The sequence below is a fragment of the Sphaerodactylus townsendi genome, linkage group LG02 (genome assembly GCF_021028975.2).
Source record: "Sphaerodactylus townsendi isolate TG3544 linkage group LG02, MPM_Stown_v2.3, whole genome shotgun sequence".
NCBI classification, from domain to species: Eukaryota; Metazoa; Chordata; class Lepidosauria; order Squamata; family Sphaerodactylidae; genus Sphaerodactylus; species Sphaerodactylus townsendi.
In genome coordinates this window covers 174,757,263-174,781,855 of record NC_059426.1, presented here as the reverse complement: position 1 = coordinate 174,781,855, position 24,593 = coordinate 174,757,263, and the positions used below count along the sequence as shown (strand labels likewise).

General features: G+C 49.9%; 1 protein-coding gene across 2 annotated transcripts in view; it reads left to right on the top strand.

The window, feature by feature from the left end:
- Nucleotides 1-24,593, top strand: part of ARMH4 (armadillo like helical domain containing 4) — a 45,255-nt gene that overhangs the window by 5,944 nt on the left and 14,718 nt on the right. Inside the window, exons 3-5 of one of the 2 annotated variants that reach the window (XM_048485981.1) lie at nt 11,405-11,641; nt 13,349-13,561; nt 20,636-20,893. In XM_048485981.1, the coding sequence (XP_048341938.1) occupies nt 11,405-11,641; nt 13,349-13,561; nt 20,636-20,893 (708 nt within the window). The remainder of the gene's footprint in view (nt 1-11,404; nt 11,642-13,348; nt 13,562-20,635; nt 20,894-24,593) is intronic. The other variant, XM_048485982.1, reaches the window with a different exon arrangement.

The following is a 24,593-nucleotide window of genomic DNA, read 5'->3' as shown; positions in this document are numbered from 1 at the left end:
TTCCTTCCTCCCAAATCTCTACATGATTAGTTTTAAAAAGATGCTCGTGACAGTGGCCTGATTTGCAAGGGAATTTGGCCCGTGTTCCCAACAAGTTTGGTACATAAGCCCTCTTACATTGTGTGCCTTGCCCCAAATGTCAGTCAGGGAATCTGACCTACTTCCTCTCTTCCCCTCCCCTCCTGATGTAGTAGTTAACAGAGGTGGACTCTTATCTGGAGAACTGAATTTGTTTCCCCGCTCCCGTGCTTGAAACCTGCCGGGTGACCGTGGGCCAGTCGCAGTTCTCTCAGAACTCTCTCAGCCCCACTTGTCCCACAAGGTGTCTGCTGTGGGGAGAGGAAAGGAAAGGAGTTTACAAGCTCCTCTGAGACTCCTTAGAGGAGAGAAAAGCAAGATATAAACCCAAATATCTTCTTTTGATGGTTGCTCAACTCCTGACGGTTGAGAAAAGTGGGGTATGAATCCAAACTCCTCCTCCTCCTCCTCCTCTTTCCCTCCTTCCATTCCTGCCCTCCTTTTCTGCTGGATAATCAGAGAACACACACACACTAGTGGCAAAGCCCATTTCATGGGGAAATGAAATGGGCTCTAGGAAAAGTGGGGCGAGAAAGCAGCAGTGGCGTAGGAGATTAAGAGCTCGTGTATCTAATCTGGAGGAACCGGGTTTGATTCCCCGCTCTGCCGCCTGAGCTGTGGAGGCTTCTCTGGGGAATTCAGATTAGCCTGTACACTCCCACACACGCCAGCTGGGTGACCTTGGGCTAGTCACAGCTTTCTGGAGCTCTCTCAGCCCCACCCACCTCACAGGGTGTTTGTTGTGAGGGGGGAAGGGCAAGGAGATTGTCAGCCCTTTTGAGTCTCCTGCAGGAGAGAAAGGGGGGATATAAATCCAAACTCCTCCTCCTCCCCCTCTTCTTCTTCTACTTCTCCTCCTCCTCCTCCTCCTCCTCCTCCTCCTCTTCCCTCACAACAGCCTTCCCCTGCACCCCGGGGGCCCATTTGCTTGACTGCCAACCCCCTCATTTGCTGTCCGGTGCTGCAGATGACCACAAACAAACCTTTCTGGTGGTCGGGGAAGGAGGGGAGGTTGCCCGTGCTGGCGGCATTCTCCCACAGACGCCAGTGGCCACGTGTTCTGCTGCTGCTCTACACTACTGCCATTGTGGCTAGTGGGGGTAGTGGGAGGGCAGGGGGTGGAAGGATTGTCTCGGGTGGGGTGAGTGGACTTGCTGCTGGGTCGGGGAAGGCAGGGCGGGGCAGATGTCCCACCAATGGGTGCGCAGGACTGAGTTCTGTGCACCGATTCGGGGGGGGAGGGGTACATCATCAGAAGACAGCCATTGGTTGCTGCTTAGGGAATTATATATCAGCTATATTTTATGCCAATAAAGGCTAGTGAGTGACTATATCAACTGTATAAAAACCTTAAATCTGTTACCAATTTGGACTGTTTTTAAGGTAGATTCTAATCGCCCAAGAAATGTTAATAAGAAACACCGATATTTAATTACTATTGTACAGATGGAGCCCATATTAAGAACATAAGAACAAGCCAGCTGGATCAGACCAGAGTCCATCTAGTCCAGCACTCTGCTACTCGCATTGGCCCACCAGGTGCCTTTGGGAGCTCACAGGCAGGATGTGAAAGCAATGGCCTTCTGCTGCTGCTGCTGCTCCTGAGCACCTGGTCTGCTAAGGCATTTGCAATCTCAGATCAAGGAGGATCAAGATTGGTAGCCATAGATTGACTTCTCCTCCATAAATCTGTCCAAGCCCTTTTTAAAGCTATCCAGGTTAGTGGCCATCACCACCTCCTGTGGCAGCATATTCCAAACACCAATCACACGTTGCGTGAAGAAGTGTTTCCTTTTATTAGTCCTAATTCTTCCCCCCAGCATTTTCAATGGATGCCCCCTGGTTCTAGTATTGTGAGAAAGAGAGAAAACTTTCTCTCTGTCAACATTTTCTACCCCATGCAGAATTGTATAGACTTCAATCATATCCCCCCTCAGACGTCTCCTCTCCAAACTAAACAGTCCCAAACGCTGCAGCCTCTCCTCAGAAGGAAGGTGCTGTAGTCCTTCAATCATCCTCGTTGCCCTTCTCTGCACTTTTTCTATCTCTTCGATATCCTTTTTGAGATGCGGCGACCAGAACTGAACACAGGACTCCAAGTGCGGTCGCACCACGGCTTTATATAAGGGCATGACAATCCTTGCCGTTTTATTATATTGTCCAATTGTGACCATCTTACTTGATATAATCATCCATTAGTGTTTCCTAATAATTTCCAGCATTGCTGGGTTGACATTTCTATTAAGCTATCTTAGTCAATGGGGGAGTGGGAACAAGAAATATTTGAAATAAGTATGAGAAACGACAATGCTTTACATGAAGAAAGACCCAAGTTCAACCCTCAGTATCACCCATGAAAAGATTTCTGGTAGCTAGGGTGGCCAGTTATGGGTCGGGAAATTCCTGGTGATTTGTGGGTAGAGCGGGGGGGGGGGCAGTGTTTGGGGAGGGGGAGGCGTCAACAGCATGAGAGTCATCCGGAGACGTCCAATCCAATTAAGGACTAGATAAATATTTATTAAGGAGCTACATAATAGACAGGAAAGTGGAAAGAAAGAGACACTGTCCCGACTACCAAACTAGCTGTAAGAGCTAGCTCTCTATTCTGCATTGGTTAGACCTCACCTAGATTACTGTGTACAGTTGTGGGCACCGCAATTCAAGAACGTTATTGACAAGCTGGAACGGGGCCAGAGGAGGGCAACCAAAATGGCCAAAGGTCTGGAATACATGCCCTACGAGAAGAGACTTAGGGAGCTGCAGATGTTTCGTTTGGTGAAGAGAAGGTTAAGAGGTGACATGATAGCCATGTTTTGATATTTGAAGGGATGCCATGCTGGTGAGGGAGCAAGCTTGTTTTCTGCTGCTCCATAGACTAGGACCAGGAGTCATGGGTTCTAGGTGAAGTAAAAGAGATTCCACCTAAACATCAGGAAAAACTTCCTGAGAGTAAGGGCTGTTCGACAGTGGAATGCACTACCTCGGAGTGTGGTGCAGTCTCTGGAGATTTTTAAAGAGAGGTTGGATGGCCATCCGACAGGAGTGCTTTGATTGTGCGTTCCTGCCTTGCAGGGGGTTGGACTGGATGACCTTTGGGATCTCTTCGGACTCTATGATTTTATTATTCTAGAGAATGTCTGAGAAAATGCAGGGAATTGCCCCTGAGAATATTGGTCTGGTGACAAGGAGTGATGGGTAAAAGGTGGGGGGGGGGGTGTCCCTAATCTTACTGTCCTATCTAGCTGCCCTCTTGCTGCCTCCTGCAGATTCTTCTCATTTTTACACTCTAAACATGGCCAATTTCAACACGAGGGACCCCAACAAGGCACGGGGCCTTAGAGTCCACCCTCCAAACCAGAGGTGGGATCCAACCAGTTCTCACCACTTCTGTCTGTAGAAGTGGTTACTAATTTTTTCTGAGTGCCGAGAAGGGGTTACTAAAGCAACCTCCCTGCCCAGTAGGGACTGGGGGTGCGTGTGTGCGGCGGTGCCCCGTTTGAATCCCGCCACCATCTGAACCTGTTATTAAAATTTTTGGATCCCACCACTGCTCCAAACCAAGGGGTTTCTCCAGAGGAACTGATCTTCGTTGTCGGGATAAAAGTTGTATTTCCAAGAGATCGCCAATGAACAGCAAAGATGGGGAAAGGACAGAGACCCCCAAAAGGCCATTGTTGATCTGAGCTGGGCTCGGCAGCATTGCAGGCATAACAGATTAAGCACAAGATAGGATCTTGGCACCGGTTTAAGAACATAAGAACATGAGAACAAGCCAGCTGGATCAGACCAGAGTCCATCTAGTCCAGCACTCTGCTACTCGCAGTGGCCCACCAGGTGCCTTTGGGAGCTCACGTGCAGGATGTGAAAGCAATTATGATCTCCATCTTCTCTTCTCCCGCTCCCTCAACCTCTCCCTCTCCCTCTTCCTCTCTTCTCTTCTCTTCTCTTCTCTTCTCTTCTCTTCTCTTCTCTTCTCTTCTCCTCTCCTCTCCTCTCCTCTCCTCTCCTCTCCTCTTCCTCTTCCTCTTCCTCTTCCTCTTCTCTTCTCTTCTCCTCTCCTCTCCTCTCCTCTCCTCTCCTCTCTTCCTCTTCTCTTCTCTTCTCTTCTCCTCTTCCTCTTCCTCTTTCTCTTCCTCTTCCTCTTCCTCTTCCTCTTCTTCCTCCTCTCTTCTCTTCTCTTCTCTTCTCCTCTCCTCTCCTCTCCTCTCCTCTCCTCTCTTCCTCTTCTCTTCTCTTCTCTTCTCCTCTCCTCTCCTCTCCTCTCCTCTCCTCTCCTCTCCTCTCCTCTCCTCTCCTCTCCTCTTCCCTTGCTGCTGCTGACCGGGAGCCTGAGCAGTTTTAATGCCCTCCAGGTCTTCCAAGTGTCAATCATAGGACGTTTTCGCATGGCCCCCCCAAACTGCCTGATTGACAGGGGTGGAGCAAGGGGGAACTGTGCCTGGGTCATGCGTGCATCCTGCACTCCTGCCACGCCCCTGCCATGCCCCTGCCCTAGCGTGCACCCGGGGCGTTGCACCCCACCCTTTCCCATCGACACTACGCCACTGCTGACTGAAATGAAGTAGCGAGTCTTTTGACCTTCAAAAAGTGCCTTTTGGAACACCGTAGGATGTTTGCAGTCAGCTCCAACCTCTGCAGTCTGGCTTTGCGATTTGGCCTGGCTGTTTTCTCCGGCGCTGCAGGAGCAGCTTTAGGTAGAAGCGAATTGCTTTTGGCAAAAGCATCCCCCAAGACGTAAAATGTAAAAATAACCGTGGCAAGAGGCAGGCTTAGTCATGCAAAACTCCTCTGGGCTTTAGATATAAATCCTGCAAATGTGTCTTGAACGCTGTTTCCTGGGAGTGACCGATGGGGACCGGGTGGCCTGAGGATATTGGAGCATCGCAGGCAGTGACTTGTGAGAGAAGACGGATTGGTGCATTGGAGCAAATTGCCTGCAGTGGACAGTGCAGCTGTTGGCATCTTTTATCGCTGCTCACTGCGGGAGGAGGGAAGGTACCGGGGAAAACTTTTGCGGGCAAAAAAAGTCAAAGGAAAATGGGTTCTGCTTTGATTCCCCTCCACCAAAATCAAGAATTTCAGTTAGATTAAGCTGGCTTTTCTCTGCCTTGCATGTTCTCACTCGGAATTTGCTCACTCGGAATTTGGGCAGCAGCAGCAGCAGCAGCAGAAGAAGAAGAGTTTGGATTTATATCCCCCCTTTCTCTCCTGCAGGAGACTCAAAGGGGCTGACAATCTCCTTGCCCTTCCCCCTTCACAACAAACACCCTGTGAGGTGGGTGGGGCTGAGAGAGCTCCGAGAAGCTGTGACTAGCCCAAGGTCACCCAGCTGGCGTGTGTGGGAGTGCACAGGCTGATCTGAATTCCCCAGATAAGCCTCCACAGCTCAGGCAGCAGAGCGGAGAATCAAACCCGGTTCCTCCAGATTAGATACACGAGCTCTTAACCTCCTACACCGCTGCTGCTCCAGAAGCAGATTTGAGGAGGCTATTTCGAGTGAGGGGGTACTCTAGGTCTGGAAAATGGAGGGAATGCTACTGCAAAGACGACTCCTCCCTAGGATCGGCAGAGAACAAAATCACGGGCTTCCTCCTTTCTTAGAAAGCCCTTGGAGAGCCAGTGTGGTTTTGTGGGTAAGGGCAGTGTACTCTGATCTGGAGAACCGGGTTCGGTTCATCACTCTACATGAACCTTGCTGAGTGATTTTGGGCCGGTGTTCGCAATTTCTCGGCCCAACTAGAGGCAGGCAATGGCAAACCACCTTGAAAACCCTGCAGGGTCGCCATAAGTCAGCCGTGACTTGACGGCATGACACTTTCGACCAAAGAGCCTTCAACGTTTTTGTGACTGAAAATATCCATGCGTGTTGTTCTGAGGGCTTGGTCTGTAGAGAAGTGACCTGTTGCCAGGGCTACCAGCATGGTGGCCAAGCTCTCGAAGACATAAATCTGCCTTATACTGAGAGACCCTGGATCCATCAGTTAACATAGAATCATGGAGTTGTAAGGGGCTATAGGGGCCATCTGGTCCAACCCCCTGCTCAATGCAGGATCAGCCCAGTGCAATCTTTCTCTTTTGACCCTGAAGGAACCCTTGCAATATTTTTAAGGCCTCGGGGAGCTCCTGCACATTCAGGCTCGAATATTGGCCATACGTTACAAAATTATTATATTCTTTTCATGCGTGAAGAAAGTGTATGTATTCAGTGGTGGGATTCAGCCAGTTCGCACCAGTTCAGTAGAACCGGTGGCTAATCTAGGCTGACCAGACGTCCCGCTTTTGGTGGGACAGTCCCACCTTGAAACAACTTGTCCTGCATCCCACGGGTTTTTTCAAGTGTCCCTGGTTTTGGAAGGTTGCCGCACTGCCTTCTGGGCGGGAAACGGGAGGTTGCCGCACTGTCACAGGGTGGGAAACGGGAGCACCCCAGAAGGCAGCGCGCTCCTGCGGCTGCGCGCGCATGCGCACGCTCGGCCGCCTGCCTGCCCCGGTTTGCAAAGATGACCATCTGGTCACCTTAGGCTAATCCCACCTTTGTGCCCCCAGCCCCTGGCCCCTGGCCCCTGCCCACCCTGTGGCCCACTTGAGCCAGGGGGTGCAGCAGCTGAAGGGGCCATTGGAGATTGAGGAGGCGCTGGAAGCAGCCAGCGGCAAGGCGTGGCCCTGCTTCTCTCCTCGATCTCCATCGGTGGTGGAGGTGGAGCCACGAGGGCGGGCAGTTACAGTTGAGTGGGGGGGCTAACCATGCCCCCCCCGCTCAACCGGAACCAGTTGTTAAATTATTTGAATCCCAACTCTATCACTGTAATAAATTCCCTTAAGTTTACTTAGAGATCCTTTATCTCGTATGGCAAACACTTGGTCTTGCTAGGCCGTAAACAATGCAACCTTTCGGCACTCATTAAAGTTGTAAACCCTAGAAAGGTTTAAAATTGGAACCCTAGAAATATTTTTAAGGCCTTGGGGATCCCCTGCACATTTATGCTCAAATACAGGCCACAAGTTACAAAATTATTATATTTGTTTCATGTGTAGTCCTGCATATATTAATATATGTCTTGATATACGAGCGCAGTTACTGCGGAGATTTAAATTCTTCATTACCATTCTCATCATTCAAGCTACTGGCATGGCCTGTTCTAGTAGCCTCCTCTTCTCTTTAACACCTCCTCTTCAAAAATTGCCATGGTAGGCACTCAGGTATGACTTAATTAAATGTGTGCAAAATCTGCTTAAAATGACAGGATAAAATAACTACAAGGAAACCGCAGGGAAAAGATTCAGGAGGGAGAAACTGAGGTCACAGGCCAAGTTGGATGAGTCCATTTAATTTCTTGAAAAATGCACTTCCCCTTCTTGCGATAGAGCATTGACCGCAATGCTCCCCGCCCAAAAATCAATAATGGATTCAACCAAATAAATTGCTAGAGAGCTCAGAAAGAGTCGTAACCATTTTTTTGTTTGATCTCTGCTTATTCCTGTGAGAGTCAGTATTAATCCAAAGAAGAAGGGTTGGATATATATCCCCTCCCTTCTCTCCTGTAAGGAGACTCAAAGGGGCTGACAGTCTCCTTTCCCTCCCCCTCCCGCAACAGACACCTTGTGAGGTAGGTGGGGCTGAGAGAGTCCCGAGAGAACTGTGACTAGCCCAAGGTCACCCAGCAGGAATGTAGGAGTGCGGAAACACATCTGGTTCACCAGATAAGCCTCTGCTACTCAGGTGGAGGAGTTTGGAATGAAACCCAGTTCTCCAGATTAGACTCCAGCTGCTCTTAACCACAACACCACGCTGTCTTAGACTGGCAGCCGCTCTCCGGGGTCTCAGGTGGAGGTCAGTCACATCACTTATTAACAGATCTGTTTCAACTGGAGAGTCCAGGCATTGAATCTGGGACCTTTTGCATGCACAGCAGATGTTTTGGCACTGAGCCAGGGCCCCTCCCCTCAAGATCTGAACTTGCATAATCAGTAATTTTATTTTTAATTTATTTTTATTTGATTTATTCCCCCTCCCTCCCCGGCCTAGGCGGGCTCAAGGCAACTAACCTACATAGTTTAAAGATGGTCATAAAACAACAATGTAAACAGCTAATCGTTAAAACGCTTCATGGAATTCCTCCACGGCAATGTCAAACAATCAGAATCATTTGCCCACACAGAATCCCAATTTTGCCTGATCTTATAAATCTTATTTGGGCGAAAAGAGGGGTGCAAATTTTGGGGCCAGCATAAATTCGCAAAGAACCATATCCGCTTTGGTTGGAAGCTCGGTGGAATACCTCGGTCTTACCGTTATTGGGCATGCTCTGTTTGCTGTGCCGTTTTCCTGAGACAGCTGGGGTTTCAAAGCTGTAAGGCACGTCTTCCACCTTCTGTGTGGCAGCTGTGGTCATCAAGGCAGCGGCGGAAAAAAAACACTCTGAGGTTGTTTCCACACGGCAAAATTATACCTGTGTTCCACCGGTTTTTTTTAACCTGGGTCTATTTTATCCTGGTTTCTCCCTCCGCACGGCCAACTGTTTCTTCCCAGGAGCCAAGTTAGGACCAGGAGGTAATACTCCAGTTTGTTCCGCACGAGTCCGGGTCTTTTGTATTTACAACACAAGTGCATCCCCGCATGCGCAAACCTATGGATTGGTCGAGAGCGGCGAGGCAGGAAAAAAAATCGGTCCTGCTCTCGTGGTGTTTGCACAGCAGCGTGGTCACCCCAAGATATTTGAAAAGTATTGCTAATTGGGCAATTTTTTCAAAATCCCAGGCTAAGGGAAATATCATGGGGCAACACCAGGGCAGGCCCACTTTAGCACCAGGAACCGTGCAGAAAACATGCACGAACCGGGATATTTGGACCGTGCGGAAACGGCCTGAGCCTCCAATGACAATATCCACTGCCAGCTTAGACCTTTTTGCATGTTTAGCAAAATAGTTAATAACTACATGTCTCCCACTAAGAAAAATGGCAAACCCTCCTTTCCTTGGTTCTGGTGGGTTTCCCGGGCTGTGTGGCCGTGGCCTGGTGGATCTTGTTCCTAACGTTTCGCCTGCATCTGTGGCTGGCATCTTCAGAGGGAAGTCTGTTGCACACTGTGTCACACCTTTGAAGATGCCAGGAACAAGATGCCAGGAACAAGATCCACCAGACCACAGCCACGCAGCCCGGAAAACCCACCAGAACCAGTTGAATCCAGCCGTGAAAGCCTTCGACATTACCTCCTTTCCTTAACCAGCCTGAACACGAATGGTTAATATTTACTGCAGTGTTTCGACCGACTGCGGGTTCATTTTGTTCAGTTTTCAAAACCTATTTGCTGAGCAAGAGCCAAACTGAGGATTTTTTTTGAACGCTCGGTCCAAAATGCATCGTTTTGCTGAGGGTGTCTGTTATCGGAGGCGGGCTGCGTTTCGTTCGACTCGGCGCTTCGAGCTCGTTTCTGCTGCAGTGACAGCTGCCACCTGCCCGTCTAAAATAGTAATCAGCGCTCGAGACAGAAGGTCTCCAAGCACATTTGAGCTGGGGGGAAAAAAATCAACTCCCAGCCTCCATCAATTGCAGGATGGAACGGCAGGAGGAAAGGTCTCTTTTCTTGGGCATGGAAAGCTGGTGGGGTCAATCACAACCTGGGGAGGAGAAATTGTGATCTGCTAGATTTCCATCCAGATTAGACCTCTTTCCCCTGAGAGGAAGAGTGTGGCTGTGTGGCAGCGGGGCTGGTTGGCATGCGGAAGGCCCCAGGTTTGATTCCTGGCATCTCCAGTTAAAATGGCTGCCTGATAAGTGGTCTGAAAGACCTCCAGCAGAGGCGTAGCTACCACGGGACTGGGGTGTGTGTGCTGTGCCTCGGGCATGCGCCATTGGGGTCACATGGGGGGCAGAAAATCACCCACATCCCTCCCCTGCCCTCCGTCCCCCCATGCCCTCTTATCTTAGTTCAGCTGGCTGCAAAGATCCTGCCACCAGCTAGGCCCTGCAGCCTGGAGCAGCCTGGCGGGGCTGAACTAAGGTAAATGGGCGTTGGGGCAGGGCGCCACGGGGGGCATGGGGAGTGAGGTCCTATGAGGGGGGCGTGGCCTGGGCACCATTAGGCATGTCGCAATTTTCCACCCTGATTTTCCTCTCTGTTCACTCAGAGGCCTCTTCCACACATGCAGAATAATGCACTTTCAATCCACTTTCACAATTGTTTGCAAGTGGGTTTTGCTGTTCCGCACAGTAAAATCCAGCTGCAAAGTGCATTGAAAGTGAATTGGAAGTTCATTATTCTGTATGTGTGGAAGAAGGAGGAGGAGGAGGAGGAGGAGTTGTTTTGATTTATATCCCACCTTTGTCTCCTGTTAGGAGACTCAAGGTGGCTTACAACCTCCTTTCCCTTCCTCTCCCCACAACAGACACCTTGGGAGCAGTGGTGGGATCCAAAAATTTTAGTAACAGGTTCCCATGGTGGTGGGATTCAAACAGTGGCATAGCGCCAATGGGGCTGGGCGGGGCACGACAGGGGCGTGGCCGGGCATTCCGGGGGCGGGGCATTAATAATTTCTCTGTTACTGTACAAAACTCTTACTATAAAAAAAAGTTCCTAATTTCCAGCTGGTATCTTTCTGTCCATAATTTAAACTCATTCTAGCAAGTCCTATCGTCTACTGCCAACAGAAACAACTACTTCTCCTCTAACTGACTGCCTGTCAAATACTTAATACTTTCAAATACTTAATTTTGTTTCTAGAAATCAAAAGAAGGATGCTTTCCTTAAACAAGGAACTTCACCATATTTCTAAAACATGTTTTTAAAACAGCCCAACAGGGAGAATTATCCCGTTTTCTACCTTCGCTAACCAGCCACATAGGAAACAACAGGACTTCATGATTTTTGGACCTAATGGAATTTCTAACGGAAAAGCGGACCCAATTAGTAACCCCCTCTCGGCACACACAAATAATTAGTAACCCACTCTCGGGAACTGGTGAGAACCTGCTGGATCCCACCTCTGCTTGCGAGGTAGGTGGGGCTGAGAGAGTTCTGAGAGAACAGTGACTGGCCCAAGGTAACCCAGCAGGCTTCATGTGGAGGAGCAGGGAAACACATCTTGTTCATCAGAGAAGCCTCTGCCACTCAGGTGGAGGAGTGGGGAATCAAACTCGGTTCTCCAGATTAGAATACACCTGCTCTTAACCACTGCACCACACTGGCTGTTGAGCATGGAAAGTTGCTCGCCTTCTCATTCTCCCAGATGAAGAATTCAATGAAACATGAAAGCTTTTTCTTTCTGCCTTTCCAGCCTCTTCCCTAAGAGCATGCCGTGATGGATATTTTGGTCTGTTTCCCCCTAGGTGTTACGCAAGAGGCAGAAACGGCCTTCCGTCAAACCGATGTCGGGCTTTCCGTCACTGTGCCTGGAGATTTTCCTAGCCGGGAGGCTGCAGAAGAAGGGAGAGGGGGGGAATCGGCGGCCCAAATCTCGAAAGTTTTCTGCTCCTCCGTGGCGCCGGGAAAGACAGAAAACTTTGCCACTGAGGAGTCCCCGTTGGCTTCTGCTCTGCCTGTCATCCCGACTCCCGACTCCGGAGGTTTGTGGCTTTTCTGTTTCATGTGTTGGCAAAGACCGAGTTGTTCCACCGGGCTTTTGGGGAGGCCGGCCGCTGATAGTGTGCGCCCTCTTTGTCTCTCCCTTTTAACATTCTGGGAGCTGTGACATCCAGATTTACCGCCCCCTCTTTGGGAGGGTTTTACTGACAGTTTTAATATTGGACGCCAAGTGGTTTATGTTGAACGCTGTGATTTTATGTTTTGATGATGTTATTTATGTTAACTATTTATTGCTTTTACTGTTTATGTAATATTATCTGCTGTTCACCGCCCAGAGCCCTCAGGGGATGGGGCGGTATACGAACGAACAAACAAACAAACAAACAAACAAACAAACAAACATACAAACAAACAAGGATTTTTGAATCATCCTTCAAAAGATCAACCCAGGCTGCTTCTGCCTGGGGATTTCCCCTTGCGAGGAAGGATAGGGAATGTCCATGTGACGCTGTGTCCAATTCAGGGAATTATCTTGGGAACTGCCTTTCAGCCAGCTCCAAAGATCTGCCCTCTTATCCTGTGGGCTCGATTCAAGGAGAGGAGTTGTGGCGTAGTGGAAGAGCCGCCGCTTTGAATGTAGAAGGTCCCAGGTTCGAGTCCAGATGGCGTACGCCCCATCCCTGTGCCACCAAGCCCTGTCCCCTGCCTCCCTGCAAACCGGCTCAGGAACCCGCCCGGACCGCCCGCCGCCACTGAGGCCCCCCCACCTCTTTCTTATCTTTCTTATCCAGCTACTGTGGATTTGGGTTGCAGAGTATTGGGATAAGTGCTCCTCGTAGTTGGAGATTATCCCTTATCGTAGTTAGCAGAGCAGCACGGGTGGCTAGAACACAGCAGAAGCCTTACCTCGTGTGCGTGTGCATGTGTGCGTGTGATGGATCCCAATGTGCGGCAAGCTTACACAAAAGAAAGTTAGAGTCAGTTGTAGTTTCTAGTCTAATAAAAAGAGTATTTATTAGTGAACTCCATTCTGGATAGAAAGGTAGGTAGGGAGCATTCTGGATAGAAAGGTAGGTAGGGAGCAGCAGTGGCGTAGGAGGTTAACAGCTTGTGTATCTGATCTGGAGGAACCAGGTTTGATTCCCCGCTCTGCTGCCTGAGCTGTGGAGGCTTATCTGGGGAATTCAGATTAGCCTGTACACTCCCACACATGCCAGGTGGGTGACCTTGGGCTAGTCACAGCTTCTCGGAGCTCTCTCAGCCCCACCTACCTCACAGGGTGTTTGTTGTGAGGGGGGAAGGGCAAGGAGATTGTAAGCTCCTTTGAGTCTCCTACAGAAGAGAAAGGGGGGATATAAATCCAAACTCTTCTTCTTCTTCTTAGATAGAGTCACTATGCTATCCTAATCTAGCTGGAGGGAGATGGATGCGAGGAGCATCCAATCCTCTCTCTAGGCATGGCAGGAACAGGAATGGAGAAGGGGTCGAGGAAGAAGCCGGAAGGAAGGAAGTCCCTGATAGTATCAGTCCAACATCAAAGGGATAGAAACAGCATGATAGAGTAAAGGTGTCAAATCCCTAGGTCCCTATCTAGCCACTAGCTCTCTAGTAAAAAAACCCTCTGTAGGTTGAGGCAGGAAATAGCGTGACAGTGTAAAGTCCTTCACTTCCAACACAGAGGTCGTTTGTGCTGAAGGACCATGCGAGTGCCAACCTAACCCCCCTCTCTTCTGGGTGTCCCCCTGCAGAGCCCATCGCCATCCTCAGAAGCGAAGAAGAGGCTTCTATTGAAAACGGTCCTTCAACTCTGGCAGGGCTGCGGACCGGAGATATCCCTGGGGCCACCGTACCCACGCCAGCTCTGTCTTCCGTGGCAGCTTCCGCAAGGAGAACCACCATCCCAGCTACCCGTCAGGTCACTACAGTGGCAGCCTATGGCCTTGATGGGCTAGAATCAGAAGGTAACCATGTTCTTCACTGGGGCTTCTCCAGTGTGGCTTGTCGAGAGCTAGCGTGGTGGAGTGGTTGAGAAGGGTGGACTCTAATCTGAAGAACTGGGTTTGATTCCCCACTCCTCCACATGAGTAGCAGACGCTTGTCTGGGGAACTGGATTTATTTCCCCACTGCTGCACATGAAGCCTGCTAGGTGACCGTGGGGTAGTCACAGTTCTCTCAGAACTCTATCAGCCCAAACTACCTCACAAGCAATGGCGTAACTAGGCAAACTGGAGCCCTGGGCAAAACCTGAGTTTGATGCCCCCCCCAGGCGTGTGCCCGGTGCAACCTGCACCCCCCATCCCCTTGTAGCTACGCCCAGTGGCGTATCTAGGCAAACTGGAGTTTGGCACCCCCCAATGGGCAGCCGCCCTCCCCCACCAAGACCAAGCAATGATTTTTTACACCAGGTAGTTTCAAAGTCACCATCACATTATAGAACATGCCCCAACTCACAAATCTGAACACAGCAATAGGCCATGCCACACAGCAGAAATAATTTTTTAAAAAACATTTTCAAAATGCTTTCAAAATGTTTTATTACTGCTATGAAAACATTTTATGGTGTTGTATCCAGTCCCCCCAATTGGTGGAAACTTTCAATGTTATTTAAACTGGGAACCCCAGATTCTCCCTTTAAGGTGGATTTAAAAGGAGAATCTGGGCTCCCTAGTTTAAACAAGTAATGCTGGAATCCACCCCCAAAAAGCATCATTTTCAATGGTGTTTAAACTAGGGAGCCCAGATTTTCCTTTTAAATCTACCTTCTCCTAGTGTGCCGGAGACCTGGTAAGCATTGGGCCCACACATATCTGGGAATTTTCAGGATGGAATGCCGGAGCTCACCTGACCCAATGTCCCTTTGTAATTTGGACTTTGTAATGTGAATTAGCTCTGTCAGAGTGGAGATTTGAACCCGGATCCTTCAGTTCCTAATCCTACACAGTCACGACGCCATACCGACCCAATTACCAGTTGGTTCGAGCTTGTGCGGAACCGTACGATTCGACTTGTTTTCGTTGCCCTGCATTTCCGTCCGCCCTATTACATTTTTTTTTATCATGGTTAAAAAATTGCATGGTGGGTTATATCATATATTGTTTGTTGCCTCGAAGGTTTCCTTTGAAAACCAGGAGGCGAGATAGAAAATAATAACTCTGCGAGTAATTTCACAGTTGGTAATCTGAGCTCTCTTTACAGCCAATATCTGGGGACTGAAAATTATTTTTAGTATCCTGTTAAGACTGCCAAGGGGCATGCGATGCCGTGCAATTAGAAACGAGGACAACAAGTGGATCATAAAAGAAGCAGAACAGCCCAACTGTTGGGTAATGATCAGAGAATATCCAGTTAAATAGCAGAAAGGCTGGTCCTTCTTGAAAGAACGAGTCTTAACCTGGTGTCTCAATGAAAATAATGAGGGCTTTCCATAAATCCTGTAGGGGAGAGCGTTCGGCCAGGAGGATGCCGCTAATTAAAGTCCCTTTTGCTAACAGTCAGCTCTCTTCTTCATTTTGTTTCTTCACAACACCCCTGTGAGGTAGTTTAGGCCCGAGAACGGCCCGAGTCGAGAGTCACCCAGCAAGCTTTCACAGCCCGGTTGACATTAGAACCCAGGTCTTCTGGATCTGAGTCCTGCCTTATAATCAGTATACCATATTGGCACTACCCTGTTTCCCCGAATATAAGACATCCCCTGAAAATAAGACATAGTAGAGGTTTTGCTGAAGTGCAAAATATAAGGCATCCCCCAAAAGTAAGACGTAGCAAAGTTTTTGTTTGGAAGTATGCCTGACGAACAGAACACAGAAAAATAAGACATTCCCTAAAAATAAGACATAGCGCATCTTTGGGAGCAAAAATTAATATAAGACACTGTCTTATTTTTGGGGAAACACGTTAATTGCTTGAATTTTGCTTGGAGCCACATTAATTTATTATACTGATATTAGGGTTGCCGACCTAATATAGACTTGCCCGGATGCTGAAGTCAGGTGGGGGGGGGGACTTCCTGGAGGCTCCATTGCCTTCTGAGATTCGGGGGGAGGCGCTCAGAGGGCTTCTCTGTGGTGGCCCCAGCGCTTTGGAACACTCTTCCCAGAGGTCAGCCAGGCGCCCTCAGTAAGAGCTTAGTTACCTAGCCAAGACCACCCTCTGTATCTGGGAATCCCTCTGGGCAGTGCCTCCCCCCTCCCCGCCTTATACTCTCTTTTATTGGTTACCTGTCTTCGTCTGTACTGGCTCCCTATTGGTTCAGCCCCAGCTCAATTTCTGAAATGTGTTGGGGGGTGCTATGGAGGATGGAAGCGTATCTGAGGGACCGCGTCTCCCCATATTGCCCTGCCAGGTCCCTCTGTTCCTCGGAGGAGAATCTGTTAGAGGTCCCTGGCCCTAAAGACATCCGGCTGGCCTCCACTTTGGTGGAACAGGCTTCCTAAGGAAATTACAAGGTTTTCACAGGGCCTGCAAAACAGTTCTGTTCGCCCAGGCATTTCCATCTGGCCAGCCGGGGTGATTATGTGTATTCCATCTACTGCCTTGGGCCCCTTCCGGACACATGAGATGACTCAGGTTCGACTCATGTCGGCGGAATCGTACCTCAACTCGAGTTCCTCCCATTCCTCCGCACAGTAGCTGACTTGTGTCTCTGGAGCCGAGCTCAGAGGGCAGGACCACCTCCCTGCGCTGCATTCCAATTGGTTGCTGAGTCCCCCGTTCTGCGTATGCCCAAAGCTTTTCGCGCTGCCACGAGTCTCCCCTTCTGCGCATGGGCGAAATACTTAGCTGTGGTTGGCTAGATGGCAGAGTCGAGTCGACGGAGATTCCGCACTCCGTCGGCTTCGGCTCGACCCGAGTCCGCCAGTCGACTCAACTCCCCAGTCGAGCTCAGAAATTCAACGGCGAGAGGGGGGTGAGTCGAGTCAGACACGAGTCCGACGCTACGTCTGTGCGGAGGACTCGGGTCGGACTCAAGTCGATCTAAGGTCGACTCCTACAATGCGGAAGGGGCCTTGGACTCTCAGAGGCGTGGCAGAAGGGGGTGGGTTTGTCACTATCAGAGGTGTACCGGGGAAAATGGCGCCCAGAGATATCCGTTCTCTGGGCACCCCCCCCACTACGCCTGGGGTGGGGCTCCCTTCCAAACCCCGCCCCCTCCCGGCACCCAGCTCAGAGCTGGCAGCTGGCAGTCCCTTCTGCCCTCCCTTCTGGGGAGGACAGAAGCAACTGGAAGGCTCCATGCTGGGGCCTTTGCTTTTATAATCTTGGGCCAAGTGCACCAGAAGATGACAAGGCAGCGGGGAGCCATCTTCCTGGTCATGTGGGGGGGCTGATTTTGTGACCCCATGTGACCAGATCAGCGGCGCCCGGGGACAGAGGGTACCCCCTGCAAATACGCCACTGGTCACTATCTGTTTTTATCTGAGTTGCTTAATTTATTGTTTACTGAGTTGTATCGAATAGGTTGGATTGTGATTATGTTTGGTGGCACTGATCATATGCTTCCCTAAGCCCTTCGGCGGAGGGTGAGTTACAAATTTAAACAAACAAACAAACAAACAAACAAACAAACAAATTTTAGGAGAGGGGGTTAGGGTAGGGAATGGGGATGGTTTTTAAAGGAGATTTTTATGACAGTGTTATGATTGCTTTTAGGATTGTACCCCACCGAGGGACTTTGGTGATGGGTAGGAAATAAGAACACAGTATTTGGGTCACCACTCAGCTTGTGGGGGCAGCATCTATATAGCTTCCCACTTGCTGCCTTGTTTCTCAGTGAATTTGTAGAACTAAGTACCACTCTGTGTTTCTTGCTTGGGCTTATCGAATGGGATCTTCTCAAAACCGCTTTTCCACAGAATACAGGAGACATCATGTATGTTTTCAGTCTGGCATTTCTGTTCCTCTTGGCCGAGTTTCCCCAAAAACGCAGTTAATCAGCTCCACAATTCTTGATTTTGGCCCCGCCTTTATTATATTCTGGGAGATGCCGAGAATCAACGTCTGTTTTCCATTCCATTTATCTAACCTACAGGAGCACGCTGCTTCATTAAATAAATATGCTGCTTAAATTAAATGAATAAAAATTAATTAATTAATGGCAGGAAGGTCCCAACTTTCTCAAAGTCTGCACTACCTCCTGGTAACTGATAGGTGGCAGTGTTTCCTATTGTTTTATGCTGCGATATTTGGCAGCTAGAAATTCGGTCCGGGTGTTTCCAAGCTGTTCGGTACATTACACAGTGTTACCAATCCCCTCTGGTGGTGAAAATCCCCTACTCCCCCACTGAGATCAGCTAACCAGTGTGGAGGAGGGGAGACTTAATGGCAGCAAAGGGGGGCCTAGGCTAAAGGTGCAGCGATGTCACTTCCAGTGTGCACTGGAAGTGACATCATCATGGTGCTGGCAATGAGGGACACAGAGGTATATAGGCAAAGTATCATAGAATCATGGAATCCTAGAGTTGGAAGATACCCCAAAGCAGAGGTGGGATCCAGCAGGTTCTCACAGGTTCCCGAGAGTAGGTTACTAATTATTTGTGTGTGCCGAGAGGGGGTTACTAATGGGTGATTTGGCCACGTGATTTTTGCCTTAGTTATACCCCTCCTCTCAGCAGTAGCGCGCAGAACTTGAAGCAGTCTAGCAGGAGGTGCACCGGCGTGCATGGCAGCCTGCGCCTGCATGCATTCGTTTCCCGCCCAAGGACCGGCACAGCAGCTGCGTCCTTGACACAGCCCAGCCCAGGAATGCCCTACCCTGGAATGCCCGCCCACGCCCCCGTTGTGCCCCGCCCAGCCCCATTGGCGCTACACCACAGTTTGAATCCCACCACCATGGGAACCTGTTACTAAAATTTTTGGATCCCAACACTGCCCCAAAGGCCATCAAGTCCAACCCCCTGCAATGCAGGAACACACAACCAAAGCACTCCTGACAGATGGCCACCCAGCCCCTGTTTAAAAACCTCCAAAGAAGGAGACTCCACCACACTCCAAGTAGTGCATTCCACTGTCGAACAGCCCTGACCGTCAGGAAGTTTTTTTCTTATGTTTAGGGCCGAAAGCAAGACATTTTGAAAGCAAAAAATGACTTCTACCATAGAGTTTTTGCCCAAATGCTAGGAATGTGATGCACACCGGAAGTGATGTCACGTTGCTGGCTACCCCAGCCTAGACCTGTCTTTGCTGCCAGAAAATCCCTCCCAGTTGGTTGCCAGGGGGTACCTGGCACCTGTAACCTTGTGTACAGGGGCAGCTCCAAGTGTACACTCAAGATGGTGGTTCACACTGCCCCAGTTGGTCTGCGGGCCCGGCCTAAGGGTTGGGGTGGGGGAGGAAGCAGGAGGACTTCGCCGGACCTGCTGAGCAGCTGATCTGCAAGCCTGGTGTGGCTGGCAGGGGTGGGAGGTGGGAAACCTCTGAGGGTCCCTGGAGCTCCGGGGAAGGGATGGAACGTTGCCCTCAAATGGGCGGAGCAAGTCGGGCCAGGTCTTGGGGGGGTTCCCCCATTGGTGGAAAGTTCTTTGTTGAAACATTCCATTCCTTAGCCTTTTATTATGGTTCAGATACTGTTATAATGTTCCAGCAGTGTAACAGCTACCTTAAAAAAACTTTGAGGGTGTGCTGGGAGGAGGGGGGAAATGGTGCGCATGTGTAACCCCCATGCTCAGAATGGGTTGACCCAGAAAGGGGTGGAGACTCAAAGCAGCAGAAGGCTGCAGAGCTCATGTAGTTTGGAGGAGACCAGGCTACCAGACTCGGACCTTGGTTGTATAAGCCCTTAACACCTTGTTAAGGGTTTTTTATGTTTGTAATGGGTGAGAGTTCTCCTGGAAACCTTCATCGTGTCGAATCCTGTTCATCAAGCCCTTGGAGTCTTCAGGAGCCAACCCACTTGCAAAGAAGAATTGGACTTGGCAGTATCAGTAGACTGTAAATATAAGGACTTGAAAATACAACCTGAATAGGACCTTGAAGTGTGATGTTAAATGTTGATGTTATATGTTATATGTGAAGAAAGTAAACCATTTTGTTTTGTTTTTTAATTTGTTGTTGCAAACTCATTCCAAGTTCTGCCCTACAGAACCCACAGATAGAGGTTACACATGGATTGAGGGGGGGGGGGGGCGCAGCAGACATTCCTGCGCTGATAGTTTATTGCCGCCGCAAATGCCTTTGCATTCATAGTGGCAACGAACGTACAATAGAGAATCGTCCAGACCGACAGCTGTTCGAAAGGAGAGGAGGCTAATCAAAGGCACAAACTGTGATGGTAACTGGCAGGGACTTACCGCCTATGGCAGGGGTGGGCAATTATTTTTTCCATGGGGTCCGCATAAGAAACAGACAATATTGTGGAGGGCCGGGCCAAAAGGCAGGGGGGCGAGGCTCTTTTGAAAGCCCCGCAGAAGCCGGCAGCCAAGGCAACCGGCTTCTGCGGGGCTTTCAAAGGCGCCTCACTCCCCAGCACGGCAGGGGGGCCAGTCAGGGTCATCCGGTGGGCCGGATGTGGCCCCTGGGCCGTATAATGCCCAGGTCTGGTCTATGGGGACATGTGGTGTCACATGTCTCCAAGTGCACGCCATCTAATCGTGTGTGTGTGTGGGGGGGAGGGAGGGGGCGCTGGGTGCCAGCCAGGTCCTTGTGTCCGGCCTCTCCTGCGGCCCGGCCCCTGGCGGCTCCCTCTGTGCCCAGGCCACGCTCGCTGGCTTCAGGCGGTAGACCTGGGCGCTGTTGGCAGCCTCGGCCGGTAGACCTGGGTCCCAACAAGGCCTTGGGTGGTAGACGTATGTGCCTCACCGACTTTCAGGTGGTAGGCCTGGGCACCATTGCCAACCTGGCGCTCCACCGTGAGATCGGCAGACGGCTCGATCTCTCCCTCTCTCCCCTGTATCTAGGGGAAATGGAGCCCGGGGGGGGGGGGGGGGGGGAACGGCTCAGATTTTGCCTGGGACTCCATTTTCCCTAAGTATGCCTCTGGTAATTGGTGAATGAAACCCTCTGCATCTTCTTAAACTTGCCTTGTTTTCTGCCTGTCTAGAGGAAGAGGAGGAGGAGGAAGAGGAGGAGGAGGAAGAAGAGGAACCCGACGAAGACGATGAGGAAGAAGACGACGAGGATGAGAAAGATGGCAATTCGATGGAGGAAAGCGTGGATGCCGGCCAGTCCAGCTTCACTCTCCCTGGAGAGACATCTGAGGATCCTCTGGACAGTTTGGAGAATCCTGAGGGGGAACTCTCTGGTGTGTCGTACCAAGTTCCAGGTGCCATCGAATGGGAACGGCAGAACCAGGGTCTAGGTAAGCGAAACCTGCTCCCTACACAAGAGGTGTCCAACTCTGGCGCTTCAGATGTTCATGGACTACAATTCCCATCAGCCCCCTGCTGGCATGGCCAATTGGCCATGCCAGCAGGGGCTGATGGGAATTGTAGTCCATGAACATCTGAAGCGCCAGAGTTGGACACCCCTGCCCTACGCTGTGTGAAGGCTTCACAGCCCATAAGCTTGTAGGCTTCACAGCCCATAAGCTTGTAGTCCATGAACATCTGAAGCGCCAGAGTTGGACACCCCTGCCCTACGCCATGTGAAGGCTTCACAGCCCATAAGCTTGTAGGCTTCACAGCCCATAAGCTTGTAGTCCATGAACATCTGAAGCGCCAGAGTTGGACACCCCTGCCCTACGCCATGTGAAGGCTTCACAGCCCATAAGCTTGTAGTCCATGAACATCTGAAGCGCCAGAGTTGGACACCCCTGCCCTACGCCTTGTGAAGGCTTCACAGCCCATAAGCTTGTAGGGAGAGATTCGTACTCTTTATTTTGCCATCTAGTCTCAGGCTAGGGTGGCAACTCAGTCTTTGACTTTGGATATAAAAGGAAGATGGAAATGTGACGGTGGAAAGCGTGGGGCACACGCCTATGCCAAAATGGCTGTTTTTAGGAGGGTGTTTGAAGAACTGATTCAAATTGGGGCGGTGAGCAATAAAGGCCTTTTCCACACAGCACAAATGAAACATTTTGAGGAAGGTCAATGAAACGTTTCCTGTGGGATTTCCGCACAGCTTTTTCCTTAAAACGTTTGGGAAACGTTTTATTTTTCCTCAGAATGTTTTAGTTTGAAAACACTAAACTACATAAGAACATAAGAACATAAGAACTAGCCTGCTGGATCAGACCAGAGTCCATCTAGTCCATCGTTCTGCTACTCGCAATGGCCCACCAGGTGCCTTTGGGAGCTCACATGCAGGATGTGAAAGCAATGGCCTTCTGCTGCTGCTGCTTCTCCCGAGCACCTGGTCTGCTAAGGCATTTGCAATCTGAGATCAAGGAGGATCAAGATTGGTAGCCATAGATCGACTTCTCCTCCATAAATCTGTCCAAGCCCTTTTTAAAGCTATCCAGGTGAGTGGCCATCACCACCTCCTGCGGCAGCATATTCCAAACACCAATCACACGTTGCGTGAAGAAGTGTTTCCTTTTATTAGTCCTAATTCTTCCCCCCAGCATTTTCAATGAATGCCCCCTGGTTCTGGTATTGTGAGAAAGAGAGAAACATTTCTGTCTGTCAACATTTTCTACCCCTTGCATAATTTTATAGACTTTAATCATATCCCCCTCAGCCGTCTCCTCTCCAAACGAAAGAGTCCCAAATGCTGCAGCCTCTCCTCATAAGGAAGGTGCTCCAATCCTTCAATCATCCTCGTTGCCCTTCTCTGCACTTTTTCTATCTCTTCGATATCCTTTTTGAGATGTGGCGACCAGAACTGAACACCGGACTCCAAGTGTGGTCACAACTAGTAATGCTTTCCCCCCCAAAAAATGTTTTGAAAACTTTCCCTGTTCATTGTATAGAGTTCAGGAAATGTTTTATTTTTTTCCTGCCTGATTAAGAAGCTCTCATTTTCATTTCTGTTGTGCCCTCCATTTTCTGCCGCATGTGATTCTCTGTGACGTCTGTCATTTGCTGAAGTTTCCTAGGGAAAAGTTTCTCCTCCGGCATTTCGGCTGCCCTCCGTTCTCATGAATAAAATGCACAAATCAATTCAGTTACGGGAATGTGACATTTTGCCTTTCTTTTCCCATGGAGGCATCTTTGAAGTTACATACATTCCACATGATAATTGCAGAGATGCACAGATTTCGTGTCCACATAGCTATGTAGGTACACAGTCTTTTTAAAAGAGCCAGCGTGGTGTCCAGTGGGTGGATTCTAATCTGGAGAACTGGATTTCATTCCCCACTCCTCCACTTGAGTGGCGGAGGCCTATCTGGTGAACCAGGTGTGTTTTCGCACTGCTACATTCCTACACTCAGCACTTTAACTATGTCAACACACTGTGATGTCTCGGTAGCTTTTTAACCAAAACTGTAGCCTGGTGGATATATGGTTGGAGCAGGATCTAGGAAAACCTGGGTTCAAACCGCTCCTCTGTAGCCAAGTATGCAGTTATCTCACTCAAGTATGCGATACATTTTTAAGGATCTGAGGATCCGTCTTGCCTTTCTTGCAGCCACACGACACCTGCAGGAAACAGTCCTTCGAACGTCTGCAGGGATCCAGTCGGCTCCTTCCTTCCCCTCTGTGCCATTTTCCCTAGTCGCAACAACCCCAAAGTTTGGGGGGAGGGGCTTATTTGCCCTCTTTGGGAGTTGCATATCCAAAATAACTCTCCATCTTGTGGCAGAGAGTCCTACAAATGAGTTATACTACAAGTGGAATTAGCCAGTGTGGTGGAGTGGTTAAGAGCAGGTGAGCTCTAATCTGGAGAACCGGGTTTGATTCTCCACTCTTCCACATGATTGGCAGACTCTTATCTGGTGAACCAGATGTGTTTCCGCACTCCTACATTCCTGCTGGGAGACCTTGGGCCAGTCACCGTTCTCTTAGAACTCTCTCAGCCCCGCCTGCCTCACCAGGTGTCTGTTGTGGGGAGAGAGAAGAAGAAGAAGAGTTTGGATTTACATCCCCCCTTTCTCTCCTGCAGGAGACTCAAAGGGGCTGACAATCTCCTTGCCCTTCCCCCCTCACAACAAACACCCTGTGAGGTGGGTGGGGCTGAGAGAGCTCCGAGAAGCTGTGACTAGCCCAAGGTCACCCAGCTGGCATGTGGGGGAGTGTACAGGCTAATCTGAATTCCCCAGATAAGCCTCCACAGCTCAGGCGGCAGAGCTGGGAATCAAACCCGGTTCCTCCAGATCAGAGTGCACCTGCTCTTAGCCACTGCTCTTAGCCACTATGCCACTGCTGCTCCAGGTTAGAGAAAGAGAAAGGAGCTCCAGGTTAGAGGAAGAGAAAGGAGCTAGTAAGCCACCTTGAGTCTCCTTACAGAGGAGCCGAAAACCTGCCAAGCAGTATTATATTGGCAGCCAGAGCAGCCATGGGGAAGCCGTTGAAGCTTTCCCCGCTGGGGGAACCACCCCCGTGTTTCTGGTTGAAACCAAGACAACAAAACGGAAAAGAAAGCGCTCGAGGAAAGACTGTTTGTGTCTGTGTGTCACCTCTTAATTGAGCCTTAAACGGATCAGCGTTTAAGCGTTTGCTGATCCAGCGTTAGACGCACGTTCGGCTCAATTAACCCAGGAACGTATCCAGCATATATACGTGCCGCGTTTACCCGCCGGCTCGTTATTCACTCGATGGCGAACGGCATCGATAATCCTAAAGGAATATAAAGCTATCAACTTGTCATGCCCATATATAAAGCCGTGGTGCGACCGCACTTGGAGTACTGTGTTCAGTTCTGGTCGCCACATCTCAAAAAGGATATCGAAGAGATAGAAAAAGGGCAGAGAAGGGAAACGAGGATGATTGAGGGACTGGGGCACCTTCCTTATGAGGAGAGGCTGCAGCGTTTGGGACTCTTTAGTTTGGAGAGGAGGCGTCTGAGGGGGGATATGATTGAAGTCTATAAAATTATGCATGGGGTAGAAAATGTTGACAGAGAGAAATTTTTCTCTCTTTCTCACAATACTAGAACCAGGGGGCATTCATTGAAAATGC